At 35.5% G+C, this 19,258-nt stretch overlaps 1 protein-coding gene across 2 annotated transcripts in view; it reads left to right on the top strand.

Annotated features, from left to right (window-relative positions):
- LOC144973023 (polycystin-2-like protein 1) overlaps positions 1-12,933 on the top strand; it is a 43,126-nt gene extending 30,193 nt beyond the window's left edge. For both annotated transcript variants that reach the window (XM_078914965.1, XM_078914966.1), the window contains exons 11-14: positions 822-958; positions 8,222-8,339; positions 9,266-9,355; positions 10,975-12,933. In XM_078914965.1, the coding sequence (XP_078771091.1) occupies positions 822-958; positions 8,222-8,339; positions 9,266-9,355; positions 10,975-11,067 (438 nt within the window). In that variant the 3' untranslated portion in view covers positions 11,068-12,933. The remainder of the gene's footprint in view (positions 1-821; positions 959-8,221; positions 8,340-9,265; positions 9,356-10,974) is intronic.
- Positions 12,934-19,258: the final 6,325 nt, after the last annotated feature.

Below are 19,258 nucleotides of genomic sequence, written 5' to 3'. Positions count from 1 at the left end.
TGCTTTACGAAAGATAACCTTACATTTAAATTTTTACATGCGGGGAGTGCAGGGATGGGAGGGGGGAAGGGGGCCTGAGATGTGAGCGACCATATAATTATTTTCTTCCTGTAGCTGGTCTGCAAATATTTCATAAAAGGTGGTGTCCGAAATGGGTAAACAAAAAAAAAATGGTGAAAATTTATTGATATTAAACTGTTTAAAATATAAAATGTCATGGATTTTTTAAATTTGATAATAACATGAGGGAAATGACAACTATCTTTGCACATCCAAATTTTAGGTAGTCACAAAATTGTCACCAGCTAGCACACTTAATGAACACATATGTTGTATTGCAGAAGGATATGGCAGGTTGTACTAAAAACAGAATGGTAAAAGAGGGAGAGATTAGATAGATAAATAGATTGACAAATAGATTGAGGGTGAGAGAGTGTGTATGGATGGATGCGTGGGTGGGTTAATGGATGGTTGGATTGATAAAACATTGTCTTATTTCCAGCTCCTTTTATTTAAAAGTTGAGCACTATTATTTCATGGTTTTATTTTTATGATTTTATAGATAGACATATAGATAAATAAATTCTTCACTCAAATCTCACTCCCTAATGGGTTTAGAGTAGGTAATCACCTGTTTCTATGTGTGTGGTTTTTATTTTTTCTCAAGTAGACAATATTGGTATCCCACTATTCTGTCATGCTCCATTAAAGGACAAACTATAACGATTAAACCATTGAAGGTACAAGATAGATTATTGAACTGATTGAGAAATGTATATGATGTTGTATTAAACATCACCCATCATATCGTTTCATTTTAGACTTACACCAATGTCATCAAGAAGCTAACGTCTGCTGATACCAAAGTCCAAAGCCTTCGTCTGAGTGCTGAAGAGGGAGAAAAAAAGGAAAAAAAAGCCCCAATCATGCTGGATGAATGGAAAGCAAATCTATATGTGTAAGAGACCTCTTTCATCTAGTTCCCTGCTCTCTCTCTCTCTCTCTCTCTCTCTCTCTCTTGCTCTCTTTCTCTCTGACATTCCAAAGGGAATGCTTAACTCATTCAACCACCAGAATGAATTACTTTCAAATCTTTATTCTTGCCCCCTTTAACTCTTTAAGATTCAACCCGACAAAAACCGACAACGGCATAATATTCATGGGCGGGGTAGTCAAGTCTGGCCTCAGTAAGTAAAATCCAATCGTTGTGAAGGAAATGACAGGCCTGTCACTGTCGCAGGATGTTTTCAGCTTTGATTTTTATAAATTTGCCGACAAAAAATTAAATATTTTGTAGAAATTGTGATTTGGATCCTATTTTATTTGCGGGTGAAAATCATTGACATTGCATTTTGTTTGGTAAAAATCGGAAAAAAATTACGACTTTGGTGATGAAAAATGACTTTGAAACCAATTTTTGTAAACTTTAAAAAATATTATGAATAATTTATAACTCCCTTATTTGTGGGGCGAGTTTGTCATTCGTGGTATCAATTTTATTGTAATAAAGAGATAGGAACTTCAGAGTTATTTTTTCTGATGTGAAATTATTACTTTGTAATTTTATCACTAAGAAAAATAGTTTGTAAATAGATTTGTTACACCTCTTTGATCTACCGCCACCGTCCATTTGTGTAGAATTGTGAATCAAGCGTCTCAAAGTCTTCGACCAATCACAGGCTATCTAGCCGGCTGGCCGAAACGAAGACGCTTCTCACCGTCAATGTATTACGATATTGTTTGCAAGGAATATAACACCTGTTTGAGTTGGCCTAAAAGCTAAAAGCTAAAAAAATACAATTCTGAGGAATTTGAAAGTCACATTGCTGAAATCAGATTGAAAAAAGAAGAACATTGGTCCTTATTTCAGAAAAATCGGCTGAAAAACAACGGTTTTACGAATAAATTTGAGTTTAAAATTGCTTTTGTTAAATTTTAGCTTTTTTTAGCAACTTTTTTATTTATCGGCCGATTTTCTTGATTTTTATATCATTCTTAATATCGCAATGAGACGAGATCAGTGATATACTTTGTTTGTTTCAAATGTAACTAGAACATAAAATGGCTTTTTTACCTATCAACCGTGCCTGGATAATATATTCAACAACGTTGTGATTTTGACGCAATTATCCGATGACCCGTCTTCCAGTGTTTCAGCGATGACTCAATACATTGTTGTCAGCTGTTGACACGTGAGCTGTCAGAACGACCAATCGTTGAAGGGTCAAGATTCTCAATAGCCAATCGTTCTTCGATCAAAAAACTTAAGAACTCACGAGAACAAAAGTTTGAAATTTGGTGATGGACGGACCTATGAAATCGCTTCTGGGCGGAGTTTAGCCATGAGTGACAGTAGAAAACGAAAATGCAACTGCAGACATCAAAGGATAGGCTTACATCATCAAAGGATGTCTACATGATTGACATGGCCATATAGGGAACTCATTATCTACTCCCCAAAAAATAATCTGAACACGAGAGGGTTAAGTTGAGGGACCCACAAAGTCAAAATCATAATTTGTCCTAATAGACAACAGTAAGATATGATGTCAGGTTAAAATAAAATTAAACATCTACCTTACCGAAATAACATACCGATAGTGCAGATGTCACACACCCGATAGAGGATTGTATGCTCTGTGATAAGTTTGATTATTTACCATATACAATTCAATATTCTCAATTTTGGATTTTTATTGCAGTGTCTTGAAGTTTTATAACAGAGTGTATGTAACATTTAAGTGTATATAACTGGCCAACTTTGTGATATCTGTAATCAAGAAATTTTATCAACAGTTCAAATTTTTAAAATGGAATCTTACAGAGGCTCCTACCCTTCCGCTTTTTGCGGAATTATTCAGCATAATCTGTCTACATTCTGCAATATGCATTCAAGACATAAATTCTGCATTTCCATAGAGGGAATTTAAAAAAAAAGATGTCTCATTTATTTGAATTTAATTCTTGTATTTGGATATATGTATCTATATTTTATTGTTTCATTTCTGGACTGTGGATGTTGTAGTACATGTACTGTTCTTTATCATTTCTCTGATTTCCAAACTTTTACACGTTTTATATTGTATAATTGGAGTACTTTTGGATTGTCTATTGCATTATCTGCAGCAATGCAATGTCATAGTCAATTATGGTAAGTTGATTCCACTTTTTGGTCACAAATTCCATTCATTTTGTCTTCTAATTACTCTTTGGGGCTATTGGGGGTAGGAAACTATTAATCGTACCAATTCCAGTATTTTTTTCATTTGTACTTATAAATATTTTTAGCTCAAACACTTCACGTACCACCTTCCATCACTTGTTTATTACTGTGTAAACACACCTACTACTAATCAGATTTCATGTTGCATGGAGATGTCAGTAAATAACAACCCATACCTTTTTGCGCAGAGCGTCATCTGACTGCATGCCCTCAGTTCATGCAACTGTATTCTTCAAAGTTGTTAAAAGTTATTTCTGTCCGTGACACACAATTTGTAATGAATGACCAAAGTGACAACACATAGTCCAGAAACTTTATAGTGCAAATCGAAAATAACCAATCTGACAACCGATCTTCAAAGACAACAGAAGAAAGTTGAAATAAAAGGCTTCTCCATGCGATCCCCATCTCAAATTTGGTTAACTGAAAAACAACTTTGAGTTGCAAAATAACAAATTGAAGCCACTGCTATATTCAACAACAACAACAACAGAATGAAGTCATCTAATTAAAATTGGATTACTAGATGTTAGATCTTGTCGTTATAAAACTTTAGACATACGGGTTGTAATGAAGATCAGAAAACGACTGTTTTCTTCTTTGAGACATGACTTAAACATTCATATGATGACAGTACTATAAACAATTACACCTGAAGGCTATATTGTAAAAAAAGTGGAAGCATTACAATCATCTACCACTCGTCATTATATGAAAATATATTATTCCACTATGAGGACTTTAACAGCTTTGGGTATGCTGAATTCGCTTTTTATCAAAGTAATTCTAAGAAGAATTTTCATTGCATATACTGGCCACCACCAAGCCAACAAAACAAGATCTCAACCATTGTCTTTTTTATCACTTTCGTGACTAATTTTTGTTCAAGCTGTTAACAACAAGCATAACGTTTTTATGAGTAATTTTAACATTGATCATTTGGCACCAAAAGAGAGTCTAAAGTTTTTTTTGCGAACTCATTGAAACTAACAACCTATCCCAGAACATAAGTAGTCTTACAAATAACTATGGCCACACAATAGATCACACGATCACTGATAGTGAGCATTCTCTCTTGTCACCTTTCATTAACATCAATAAATCACTTTTGGACCATCAGTTACTATTCAGTTTTCTGAATTTTATTTCCACTGAAGTACAAAGTAAGAACTACATCTGTAATATCTCAAAATAAGAAGAATGTAAACATTCAAATTTTTAAACAAGATCTTTTTAAAAATAAAAAAAAAATATTAATGAGCAAAATGGTTTCCACGTGTCAATTGATGATATGATTAGCCTGCTGGATTTACCAGGAGGTGAACTGAGAAAAAATGGCTCAAGTCCTGAGATGCCATGAACAAAAAAGTCTACGTTGCTGCCAGAAATGACACAATAGTTGTCAACTGAATGGCTTAAAAGAAATAGGAGGACAGGCTAATAAATGTTGGGTCTCCAAAATAATTTTTTTGCAGTCACCAAGGACCTGCTAGGACATGACACGAACATCACAACCATCACTAATTGAATGGGCAAATCTATCAACTTGCTTTGGTCCACATTTTTAAAAAAACAGATGCCTTCCTGAAAGAATGCGCAGATAAATCAATCCATCCATACAACATTTGACAAATTCTCTGTTGATTCCCCTTACAGTGTGACTTGTCAGCACCAACTAATGTTGTGATCTGGATCCCATTAACAGATGTTTAAAAATGCATTGATATAATTTGAACACCACTTAGATGTTTTATAAACGACTCATTGCAATCAGGTTCTGTTCCAGACCTTTACAAAATCACTCATGTCAAAATCCTTTATAAAAAATCTGATAAGGATAACGAGAACTTTACAAAATCATAGCCCTATTTCTAACCTTCTGGGTCTTTTTTTTTCTATAATATTGGAAAAGCTTGTCTTGAAACAATTGCTACTTCATTTAAAAGATCCTTTAATAAGACAGATGGGACAGGTTCAAATAGAAAATTCCACAAGAAATCCATCAATGTGCCTGTTTTGACATTCCCTAAAAGTCCCATCCAGGTACAAGCAAGATATCATCTTTCATAAAAAGGAACTATACATTTGACTGTCTCCTCCTAAGCTATGGATCCATATCATGACCTGAAAAAAAAAAAGAGCAGCCTCAATCCAGAACAAAGCCAGAGAACAACATGGAAGGATAAAACATAGGGGGAACAAAAGACGTGGCCTTGAAGGTACTGCCCCTCCCTACCCTTATGAACTAATTGAAAGATACTCAAAATCCTGTCGTTCATGTTTGACATGATTTCACAAAACTATTTATCCCTCTATTATGCCGTCTTCTTCTGTCCTCGGCCATCTTCTTGGTAGCTTTTTAGGTGAGGCCTGCCATTTTCAATTCATCTGACAGTGAATGCCTACATGTCTGTTTTGGACGCCCCACCTTTCGTGTCCCTTGAGGGTTCCAATCAAGGGATTGGTGAGTGACATTGCAAGAGTAGTTGCATGAGAGATAACTTGCTTTTCATATTGGTGACAAGATGGCAACAGTATTCTGAGCTTTCCTTATTCTGGCTTTATTATCTTCCTCTACACCTCCCGTTTCACTAACTTTACTGCCTAAGTATGTAAAGTCAATTACATCTTGAACTCCAATTTGTGGATTGGGGTTTGGTATTGGTTATTTATTCGCATTCACTTTTGTTTTATCAACATTTATTTGGAGATCAACATTATTGGCTGTTTCTCTCAAGCAGTCTACTTTAAGTTGCACGTCTTGAATGTGATGGCTCACGAAGGCGATATCATCCGCTAAATCTAGATCTTCCAGCTTTTTGGAGAAATTACATTGTATTCCTTGCCCTCAGTTTGCAAATGCTTCTGTTGTCGTCCAGTTAAGCACAAGCAAGAAGAGAAGAGGAGACAGGAGGCATCCTTGCCTCATTCCAGTGGAAACCTGTAATACCTCTCCATTTGCTACAATGTGACAGGTCTCCATTTTTGGTAGTTTTATTAGGAGCCCTTTTTTCCATTCCACGGGTATTTCATGTTTGCTCCATACTAGGTTGAGTAGCTTCTGTCGCTGGTTGACAATTTCAGTTCTCTCTTCTTTCAAGGCATTAGGTGGTATGTTATATCTTCCTAAAGCTTTGTCACTATTAAATTGCTTTATTGCTCATCTTGATTCAATTTTTGTAATTTATCCGGTGTTGATGTCAAGCATTTTTCTTGATCTATGTCAGGCAAGTTCTGAGGCGTGGGTCTATTTAATAATTCTTGGAAGCGCTCTTTCTATCTTTCAAGTTGTTAATACAAGTTAATTGTTTTCCTTATTCATCGCTAACAGCCTTGTTTGAGAAGTTGTTTTTGCCACATTGAAGTCTTGTCATTGTGTATAATGATTTTAGGTCTCCTTTTCTGGCTTCTTCCTCTGCCTGTTCAGCTATTTCATTTACATATGACCTTTTATCAGCTCTCAGCAGTTTTTTGACTTCTTTTGCAATTTTATTATATATATGACTCCTTGACCTTGCTTGGATGATTTCCTTGTTTTTCATTTTTCTACTGTTTTGCAAGTTTTCCTCTCTTATCCATGGTTTTTTACTAACTGATGGCTTTCCAAGAATATCTTCATATGAACTAACAAGGACTTTAAAAAAAATTATCCATGAGTTCTCAACATTGTCATATATTATATCATCTTCTGTCTGTAGAACACTAAAAAATCTGTTTTGCAAGGATATTTTAAAGGTTTTTCTTGTCTCTTCTGATTGCAATTTTCAAAAACTTTGTTCTTATATTTCATTCTGTTGTTCTTGATATGAGTTTCATTATCAGCTTATTGGTAACTAAATGGTGGTCAGATCCAATATCAGCTCCTCATTTTACTCTCACATCCTGCAAAGAGCTTTTCCAGCGTTGTCTGATAGTTACGTGGTCAATCTGGTTCTCTGTCAGATGGTCTGAGGAAACCCATGTAACTTTGTGACAGTCTTTATGTGGGAAGAGCGTGCCTCCTATTGCTAGCTCATTGAAGGCACAGGTCAGAGAATAATTCGCCGTTTTCATTCATGGTTCCAAGTCCATATTTTCCCATTTCTTTTTCCCTTCCATTGTTCATACTGCCAACTTTTGCACTCATGTCGCCCATATTAACCGGCACGTCTCATTTTGGTACTTTGTCCACAGTTGTCTGGAGATGGTTGTAAAAGTTTTCTTTGTCATCTGCAGCATTGTTTGTTGGCGTGTAGCACATGATGATAGTAGTTTTCTGGAATTTAGATTCAAACATTGCTTTGATAATCCGGTCAGATATTGATTCGCAATCGATGAGACTTTTGTTAGCTTGAAGAGACAAAAACAGCAACTCCTGCTTCGTTTAGTTCATCTTTTCTTTTTCCTGAATAGAGAAGGTTTTCCCTGTCTCTATTTTAATTTCTCCAAAGGTGTTCCATCTTGTTTTACGGAGTCCGAACAGAGTGCGGTTATAGCTCTTCATTTATTTTGCGATTTGAGCACACTTTCCTGTTTCTCTCATGGTTCGTACATTCCATGTTCCAATATAGGTAGGTGTTTTCTGGTGGAGTAGTTGGAAGTCACTTTAGTGATTTCTGTAACAATAGTTCTTTTTACAGGAAAAGGTTGTTAGTCTGCTCCCCAACCTCTTTACAGGCAGGACTAGGTATCTTTTCTTTCAGGGTTTCCATCCTTAAGACGATTGTATTCCAACACCATTGATCTCCATCTGGTGAGTTTGAAATCAGAGTTGTCTCTCTCCTAGTTTGACTACCCATAACATTAGGGCATGTTCCACATGATGGTGAGCCTACATGCAGCTTGTTAGGGAGGCATTTGTTTTGTCTATGTCTGTATGTATGTGTGTGTTTATTTTCTTTAAAGCCAATGTAATTTAAGTCTGATGATTTAAAGTTTCAGCGCTGTATAAGATTTCATCATAAATATTATTTCTATTTCTGTGAACATAACATTTGGTTATTTTTACCTATCTACCAGGAAAGGCTACACAGACACAGAAATTGAGGCGGTATTTCGACAATATGACATATCAAATGGAGGAGTCTTGGATGCTCAGACCCAAGAAAAGATGTTGGAAGACCTTGAAGCTGGAAGGGTAAATCTATCCTGTTTTTGTGCTATTTTACCCATCATGTATTCTATCATGTGACTGTCCTATTTTGTCTCAGGAAGAACAATATTGTGTTAAGGTGTCATATGGATATCGTAAATGTTGTTGCTTGAAGCTTGAAGAAATAAATAAGAATGTGAAATTGAATGTAAGCTTCAATTTAATTACGAAAACAGATAGAATGGACGTTTCGAATTTCCCCTTTATCAACAAACAGGATGAATGAAACATTACAGATGAATGAGATGATGTGGTAGTGACGTTGTTAGGATGAATAAACAAATCATTGATAGGCTGGAAATAGTAAATACAAAGGAGCAAAGAAGGTTGTTTTTTGGGAGACATCTATATTTCATACCTGCCTATTATTACGGACCATCCATAATTGTTACGGAAGTGTAAGGACAATTACGGACTTACGGAAATAGAAGAAATATTACTGATACAAATGGTCGCAACGTTAATTTAAAAATAATAATGTTTTTTTCATTATTTACCGCATGCTACAATAAATGCCTGTAAATGGTTTTAATATATATAATGTGTAGAATTTGTAGCAGATGTAGTTTTTACTTATTCACCGGACTTGATTTCTTATGAATATTTTGCCATGCTGTGGAAAATGGACTTTGATTGAGGCTTGACCCGCATAAGTAGTAGGCCTATATAACATGGTAAGTTTATTTTACATATATAAAAGGGTGTATCTATCATTATTTTTGTTTGATTTAGTATTACTGAAATTTGACCTTTGATTACTGATGGATTTTGTATTTCTTACTGAATTTGAAATTTTCAAGTAGGCAGGTATATTTTTCTGTTTGCTTTGTGTAGCCTTGTGTTATATACATCTTTTTAGATTTTTTTCCATTCAAATTGAGTTAATTAAAAATTGTTTTTATGAATAACAGGAAGCAAGGAAGGAACCATCAGATGAGGCTGAATCAGAGAAACAATTTGACAGCGAAACACAGGATTTCCTTAAATATGCTGAGTTCCAGGTAAGACATCCAAGACGTTTTAGGTGGTTACAACAAATACAATGGGAAGGCTGGTGGGTCCCAGAAGTTATGTAAATACTTGGAGTAATGTCCCCATACAATCAAGTATTCTCCTGTCAATTGTCAAATTCAGCAATGCAATAGATTGAGACTTGTTCAAATTGTATTTCAGAATTCTGATAAAACAAGGTAATCCATTGATTTAAAAAAGATATTATTTTCACCCAAACATGACTTCATGTCTATTTTTAGTAGTAATCCTGATTTGTAACATTCACAGGTGTCATAGTTAAATACAGATATTGTTTATGATGTGAAAAATGATGGTTTGAACACATGATGATTATCATCAATGCATGTGTATTAACTCTATTTGTATGCACTGTTCCATGAGCAGGTCGCACATTTCACTGATATATAAGGCAGCTTGGATATAAGGATAATGCTTTTATCAACATCCCAATAAAATCTATTAAAACGTTTTTTTGCTTTACCTTTTTGTTTTAGTTTACGGCGCTTGAACACATTTAGGTCATATCAGCGCCAGTAAAAAGGAGGAAAATGGGATGGTCAACATTACAATTAAAGCACCCAAGAAAAAGTAAGACAAAGGTATTAATTTGTTCAATTAGGGAACATATGTAGATTCCAAGGTCAGCAATGTACTTAGGGATCACCTTATAATCTCAACCAGCACAGGATCTGGCCAGGGCCTGGACAAAATCAAGTAATTTCATTCCAAGATAAATACAGAAAGCAAGTTGGAAAACAGATGTAGGGTATTAGAAGACACAGCAAGTAACCTCTCTGCCCACCTTGGATGACCAAGAGAGCCCTCCCAGTTCAATATACCTAACTATATCATGAATGATCAAACACCTTATACATTGACACTGTTTGACCTGAGGACGCTTATATCAATATTGCAATTTTATCAATAAGGACAATAGTAGATTTGAGGGAAAGAAAAACACAAAAATATCAGCCAATGTATCTTGTGACAAGAAATAATGACCCTACTTCCAATCAAAGCTGTGAGGAGCCCGTTTTAAAAGCTACGTACGTGATATCCTTCAAATTGAAAAGAGCTCATCTATATTGATAAAAATATTGAAATCATGTGATGTCTCCATTGTTGCAAGCATTGTCAACATCACAAGAAAGCTTTACTCCAGTGATGAATGTGATCAAACTATCCTAACAACAGAACCTTCCTCAAGCCAAGTGGCAATCAAAGCAATCAATATCCTGCACAGCTTTTCTCAACAAGACTGAAGGCAATGCCCTGCTTGGTATCATTAACCAAGGAGACAAGAGTTGCCAAGATGATTCCTTACATAAGAAGCAGACCACCCTCACTTCCTTTTTCAAATCCAATGATTAAAAGCTAGTAATGTCATCATCATCTTCAACATCAGCCTTTTAAAATACCCCCATATAATCCCGATTACAGGTTCTTTTATCACTGCATATGCCTTTGGTTTCTTTTCATTTCTTGTTGCACTGTATTAATATAGTATAATGTGTTAACCCCCAACGTCTTTGGGTCCCTACAACCTTCATTTTGCATTGGTCAATCCCTATATCCACCAATAACCTTCCTGAATTTTTCCCCCCAGGATCTGACCAACCGTGTAAGTCGTATGGAGAAAGCCCTGACTGATTTGGTCCTCAATGTGGAAAATGTCTTGACACACATGGGCAAAGGTTGATCCAACACAGGAAGTTTTAGACTCTTTAGATTATATTTTGAATAACTGGGGAGCTTGAACATCACTTAGAATATTATGTTTTCTTTAGAACAAAAAACTGTTGTTTTTTTTTTGACAATATTTTGTCAAAACCTTTTTGTTTTAAAAGGTATTGTGTTATTTTTAGTGGTTGATGGAATTCCCCTTACAATTTCTTAAGAAGTTACCACTGATGTTGTACTGTTTACTTCAGAAGTATCAGAGATAAAAACCCATTTTATTCTGTGAAAACCAGTTAAATCAAAACTATATTATCTTAAAGAACGATAAATGGAAAACAAAAGCTCGCTACAATTCCATTTTTTGCCTCATGTTATTGTTAACTTAAAAATCAGAAAGTGCAAATTTCAATATTGTTATCACTGTCACTAAAGTACATAAAAGAAATGTGACAAACTGTTGCATTCTCTTTGACCGGTAATTTGTATCGAAAGTGAAGCTGTAGCATTATTTAAGTCTGATGTAATTTATTCACTTTATGACAGTGGTGAAGCAACTAAAAAATATTAGACAATTTAATGTGATACTAATACTCATTGATGAGCATGAATTTGTTTCTTTTGATTTTCATTCTCAATGTATCAGTTAAATCAAAATAGATAGGATGTGTTTATTTAAGTGGAATCATCTGAATAATTTTCTACCCTAATGCTCTATATAGGTGGAAGGTTTTGATTTAGTTTACAGTTTAAAATATCAACTTGAAGATTTTGTTTTGCCATGCTCAACATGAAACATATTTAGACCTCAACATGGTTCGGCTTCGACATGGCCTTGAATTGTGAGAGATAATTTAAACATGTCAGGGCAATCATGAAATATTATTTTATCTGGGTTTTTTTACCAAACAGTGACAAGTTTTGATGATAGAAATATATGTTTATCTTGGCTGTTCTTACCAGATAAATAAAAATGGTTAGATAGAGGCCAGCTGCCTAATCGTTCGGGGCCTGAGCGAGAGATTTTTCAATTCGACTTCAACATCTGTGAAATCAACCAATTTATTTCACAACTTCTGGACCTAGATCAAAGAAATACCATACTTTTCTTCAAGTCTTAATGATCTCAATCATATAAAAACGCCCTTATAAAAATAATTTAGTCTAAAGCATGTGTGAACTGAAAATGTTCATACCATTATAACAACTGGTGGGAGATTTAAAAACATTTTTTTTTCTAAGACTGGTTGAAATGAAAATGTACTCTTACATTTAATTCATTATTATTTTAATTTGTCCCCAATCAACATTTGGAATTACATTCACAAAGCAAGACACATAATTGGAATAGCACCGTTACTAATTATCATTCCAATTAACCAATTCCTTGAACAGCCTCCATAATTGGAACTACCTATCCCAATTACAAACATATCTATTGTAGTAGCTTTATATTATATACGTAGTAATAAAGAGCATCCTTTCATTTGTTTGTCTAAAACTTTGTCTTCCATTTTCCCATAACATTTCACTCTACATGCATCTGATCATGAAGGCAGATGAAAATGAATGAATTAACCTATTTTGTGACCACATATTTATACAAAACTTTTAATACATCCCTATTTCAAAAACAGGACAAATGATTCGAAAAGACACGAATCCTGTTCCTCATAAATTACAGAACATTGTACAATTTTAATCAACTTGTCAAAAGCAAAACACCGCTGCATCATAACCTACATTCCCATTATTTATTGCTCCATGTTCAATTCAACATCTTTAAATACAAAAGGTTAATTACCCATGACGGCAGATTTTATATAAATCGTGCAGTGATTTTCTCCATTATTGTGTCTGAGTTGAAAAATAAACGTTTGAGGTTTGATCAAATTTGTTGTTGTTGGTAATATCTATGATTTCTGGTGAGAGGGTGTTCCGTTCCTTGATGGTTCTCAGGGATAAAAACTGTTTTTACATGTGTTGGTTTTGTGTGATGGAATTGTTCCAATTAACCAGGATGTATTTGATTAACCAGTAGATGTAAATAATGAAATAATGAAAATATTCTGCCACAGACAGACATTCCAGTTAAGCATCGGTTCCGATAAATTGGCTTTCCAAACAGTTTTGACTGTTGTAGTTATATCATTGTGGCCAACTTGCCTTGTTTACCAGTAGAAGCATATGGAAAATATTCTGCCACAGATAGATCATCCCAGTTAAGCATCTGTTCCGTTAAATTGGCTTTCCAAATAGTTTTGACTGTTGTCGGTATATCAGTGCGGCCAACTTGCCTTGTTTACCTTGGCTGTTCTTACCAAATAGTGAAAAATGAAAAGGGTGGGAGAAAGAGAGAGAGGTTTTTGTTTTTGTTTTTAAGGGTTTTACAGCACTTGCGACACATTAAGGTCATTTCAGCACTAGTAAAAAGGAAGAAAATGGGTTAGTAAAAAATTAAAAGCACAAAAGAAAAGTTAGACCATGGGAAATGGTACAAATAGGGAATAGATGTAGATTCCAAGAGCACACAATATACCCTTAGTTTGAGATCATCTAAAAGTCTCACCCAGGCACAAGCACAGGAAATCAAATCGTAAAACTATAACTATACTCTTGACTGTTTCTCACTCATCGCCAAAGACACTGTCCAGGGAAAGGCAAAACCACAATCTCAATCTCATTCCAAGACAAAGAAAGCATGTTGGGAAAACATATAGGAGTATAGAAGACACACTAAAGACCACTATGGGGGATCAAGAACCCCACCCAGAGAGAGAGAAATAAATAACTTCCAACTGAATGAGAACCCTGATGTTAGGGTGAAGAAAATATTTTTTTTAAAAAGACTGCCTAACTGAGAATCTCCAAAACCTTCCACCAAAAAAGAATCCTTGATTTTGAGGTGAAGACAAAAAAAGCAACTTCCACCTCAATAAGATAAGCCAAAGCCTTCAAGCTAAATAAGAAACACGATGCTAAGGTTGGAAAAAAAATTAAACCTCAAAATATTCCACCTAAATAAGATAAACCATGGAGTCTGTTTTGTTTAGGCGGTAAAAAAAACTTCCACCTACATAAGACAAAGAGGTCTATACTATTTAGGTGGATTCCACTTAAATATGACTTGACAAATAGGTAAGCATGTAACTTGAATTTTTGTTCAGCCAGTGTTCAATATTTACCTTAATCATCACGTGATACGTTATTTAAAAATTTTTTTTTTTTTACTGCAAATGTAATAAGATTACAAGATGATTATTTGAAGATTGTTTTTGATCATGCTTAATGTTATTCTCTTATCCATCAATTTCAGCTGATTTTTATTTTTTTTTTTTTGGTTGGGGGGGGGGGGGGGGGGGGGGAAGAATTTCAGTGTTTTTAAAATAAATTTATGTTTTGAACTTATTGCCGCCAATTTCATGCTTTTTTTCCCTCAAATGTTTTGGTGTGTTGGGTGTGGCAACATGTTTGGTGTGGCTGGATTTCAGAGCTGTACTGTTCAGTTGTCTGGAGCATTAGGAGGACCCCGACAACAAGTTTTCATCTTTTTATCACCTTAAGTAGTAGTCTCCTTTAACTGTTTTTCCATATTATCAAATTAATCAATCATGACGATACCTTCTTAATCATAATCTTTCCACTTGACACTTATTGACAGTGTTACTTTCGACTTCTTTGGTGAGGGAGAAGAAGGGGATTTAGAGTGCACTAGGATGTTTTCTGTTCTTGATCAAAATGATAAATCCATAATTCCCACCTTTTTAAAGAAATTTTTCATTCGACTCAATTTGAAGATTTCTGTTCCTTTTGGTCCCATGTCAAGAGGGTGGTATCCATAAGGCGGGGTACCCTTTTACCAGACACTTTATTCATGCCATGTTAAGATGATCTTGTAGAACTGTTTCAAAAAACCCACACTAATTTGAGTTTCATTTAATAGCTGTTTAACGGACTGTCTAACAGAACCAGTTTCTTCACCATGGAAACGCCCTCTTTCATTATTACAAATGATGGATGTCCATCATAATCCAAAACCAAAACAAATCCAAACTTGTATGTCACAATAAGGACATTTGCCACCGTGTTCTTGGACTTTTTCCTTAAAAAATGTTTGAGACACATTTAGGTAATTTCATTACCAGTAAAAAGACAAAGTTGGATAGTCGAAAAGTCTAGATTTATTACAAGCACACGAGAATAAATGAGACGAAGGGGAGTGGTTCCAACAGGAGACATGTAGATTACAAAAGCTCACTGTCAGTGTATTTAGTTTGAGATCACTTTTCAAACACAAGAACAGGGTCCCACCAAGAGGAATATACTCAAATGTTTAGAAAACAAGATATTCAAAACAAAACAAAAAATTACAATATAAAACAGAGAAATGATTTAAGATGAAGAGGATAAAAAATATCAATTTCCAAATGTAATAGTAATACTCTACATTTAACTGTTTCCCTCTCAGTCAAGGACTCTAACCAAGGCCAGGACAAACCAAGTATGCAATCTCATTTCAAGACGGATAGAAAGCAACTCGGAAAACATATACGGGGGTAGAAGACACAGCAAGTGGTTTCCTGCTCACCTTTAGAGGTCAGAAGACACCACCCTTAAAAATATCCGAAAGGGGAGTTTCAGTGCATTGTACCAATGTGATAAATGACAGGTTCTCAACAGGCTCCACAACAGAGCTTCAGCAGAAATATTGATGCACAGTGCAACCTCTCTATAATGACATTGTTATAGTTATAGAGAACTGTTGTTATAGTGGAGCAATCAAATAAAATGGGCCAGCAATTGGGTGCTTGAAAACGTCCTAGCTTGTCTACAATTATATTTGCCTTGTCTATAATGACTGGGCATGACATTGGTCCTTTGATTGCTCAACTCTGCTTGAACTGTGTCAGCCCAGCTGCATCAACATCAGTATTTATTGACAGTTACTGGTATTTATTTTTCCTGTGGTTCAAACCCAAGCTGTATGATTTCCTCATGATTCTTGAATGTCGTGGACAAGTTGTGTTTGTTTTTAATGGTTTTATGGCGCTTGCAACACATGTAGGTCATATCAGTGCCAGTAAAAAGGAGAAAAATGGAATAGCAGAAAGTTTCAGAATTACAATTAAAGCTCCCAAGAAAAATTAAGACAAAGGGGAATCAGTTCAAATAGGGAACAGGTGTAGATTCAAGAGCACACTACTAGTGTACTTAGTTTGAGATCCCCTAAATGTCTCATCCTGACACAAGCACAGGTCCCCACTTAGAGGAGCACACTTAAATGTTTACAAATTATATGTAAAACAAAAATAATACGGTACATAACAGAGAGATGATTTACAGGAATATCATCTCCCAAAACTTAACGCATTAGACTGTTTCCCTCCCAGCCAGGGTGTCCAGGCCAGGGCTAGAACAAAACCAAGTACAGTGCAGAGCGGATATATTGACAACGGTTACATCGGTTACATCGACATGACATCCTTTTTTTTCTGCTATATAATAATATATATAAATCGCCTATATCAATATCAACATAAATTTTATCACAAGACGGTTATATCGACATTGTGAACCATTTATACCGGCGATAATTTGTATATAAAAAAAAGAAATAATACAATTTATATATGGTTAAAATATCCTGCAGTGCAGTTATACACAACAGTCAATGAAATGCAGAGATATCCCGCTGCGATGTTAAATAACAGAGAAAATGCTAAATTATTGTCCAATGACAACCCATGAATTGTCATCAGAACAGTGATGTCAGCGGTTTAGACTTGTATTTGTATTTAAGGGTTTTACGGCGCTTGCAACACATTTAGGTTATATCAGCGCCAGTAAAAAGGAAGAAAATGGGATAGTAAAAAGTTCTAGAATTACAATTAAAGCACCCAAGAAAAAGTAAGACAAAGGGGAACTGAGAACAAATAGGGATCAGATGTAGATTCCAAGAGCATACCACCAATGTACTTAGTTTGAAATCACCTACAAGTCTCATCCAGACACAAGCACAAAATCCAACAAAGAGGAACACACTCAAATGCTTACATTATACATTCAAAATAAAAATAATAATACATAACAGAGAGATGATTTACAAGGAAAAAAATTTCATCTCCCAAAACAATAACTGTGCATTTGACTGTTTCCCTCCCAGCTAGGACTCCGGCCAGAGCCAGGACAAAACCAAGTAATCTCATTCCGAGACAAAGACAGAAAGCATGTTGGAAAACAGATATAAGGGGATAGAAGACACAGTATGTACCTCCCTGCCCGCTATGGGAGGTCAGGATCCCCACCCAGACATCTGACCAGGGACAGGACAAAACCAAGTAATCTCATTCCAAGACAAAGACAGAAAGCCAATGGAAAACAGATATAGGGGGATAGAAGAGACAATAAGTACCTCCCTGCCCACTATGGGAGGTCAGGAACCCCACCCAGCGGTTTAGACTTGTTCTGGGCTGTGCCACCATTTCTCGGTATTGATACCAGTAATTGGAATTCCTGATATCAATATTCTTGGCTTCCAACAATAAGCTGACGAGAAACTCTCCCCACATCACTCACTACATGCGAGACTGTCTGTCTTTGCAAGCTGCCTGGTCAATCCCGGTCTGGAACCATGACTGATTGTCGGTAAACGAGACAGACCTCATCCCCCTGCAGGTGTTCACTGACTGGTCGACTGTTGGGGGTGTCTGGTCACTCGCCTGGTGAGTGCTTGTGTGGTGCTAGGTACCAGCTGGGCTTTTTTTTTTTTTAAATGGTGATTGTGACACATTTAGGTCATTTCAGCGCCAGTAAAACGAAAATGGGATGTCACAAAATTCTAGATTTAAAATTGAAAGTACACACACAAAAAGTAAGAAAAAGGAGAATGGTTCAAGTAGGGAACAAATGTGACCTCTCTGCCCACCATGAGAGGTTAGAAGACCACACCCAGCATCCTGATGGCCAAAGATGACAGGCAAATCCCTCATTCTAGAATAAAGACGAACTTGTTTGTTTTGATTCTTTATTTTTGTTTTTAAACGTTTTCCGGTGCTTGCCGGTGCTTGAGACATTTAGGTATTTTCAGTGCCAGTAAAGAGGAGTAATTGTAAAACAATTCTAATTCTAGTTTTTAAAAAATAAAAGCAATCGAGAAAAAGTAAGACAAAGAAGACTAGGAACAACGGTAGATTCAAGAGCTCACCTAAAAATTACATCCAGACAAGTAGGTACCCACTAAGAGTAAGAGAAACACAAATGTTTACAAAGTATCACATTTAAAAAAAACTATAACAGAGGGATGATTTACAAGTTAAAAGAATTGTCTTCTTCCAAAATAAATAATACACATCTACCTCCCTCTACGTGTATAGAATCATTGCGAGGGCCAAGAAAAGATTAAGTAATCTCATTCCAAGATAAATACAGAAAACATTACCATGGGAGGACAAAAGACAACACTCATTTGGAGAGCCTCATGGAAGAGGAAGGGATGTTTGTTTATTTTTGTTTTTAAGGGTTTTACGGCCCACAACACGTTAAGGTCATATCAGCGCCAGTAAAAAAGGAAGAAAATGGATTAGTAAAAAGTTTTAGAATTACAATTAAAGCACCCAAGAAAAGATAAGACAAAGGGGAATTGGTTCATATAAGAAACAAGTGTAGATTCCAAGAGCACACTATCAGTGTACTTAGTTTTGAGATCAGCTAAAAGTCTCATCCTGACACAAGCATAGGTCCCAACTAAGAGGAATACACTCAAATATTTTACAAATCATATATAATATTATCTAAACAAAACATAATACAGTGCATAACAGAGAGATGATTTACAAGGAACAAAAAATCATCTCCCAAAACTACCTATACATTTGATTGTTTCCCTCTCAGCCAGGGCATCCGACTAGAACCAGGACAAAACCAAGTAATCTCATTCCAAGACAAAGACAGAAAGCAAGTTGGAAAACAGATATAGGGGGATAGAAGACACAGAAAGTACCTCCCTGCCCACTATGGGAGGTCAGCAACCCCACCCAGAGGAAGGGGTGACATATATATATATATATATATATATATATATATATAATATATATATATATATATATATATATATATATATATATATATATATATATAGGGTAATAAAATAAAACTGTCAGCCTGCCTGATACACTCTAAACATCCACCAACGAAACCGTTACAGTATTTAAAAA

Source organism: Berghia stephanieae, chromosome 5 (assembly GCF_034508935.2).
Source record: "Berghia stephanieae isolate SIO BIC M18660-M18661 chromosome 5, UCSD_Bste_1.3, whole genome shotgun sequence".
NCBI lineage: Eukaryota > Metazoa > Mollusca > Gastropoda > Nudibranchia > Aeolidiidae > Berghia > Berghia stephanieae.
This window is presented reverse-complemented; position numbering and strand designations above follow the sequence as displayed.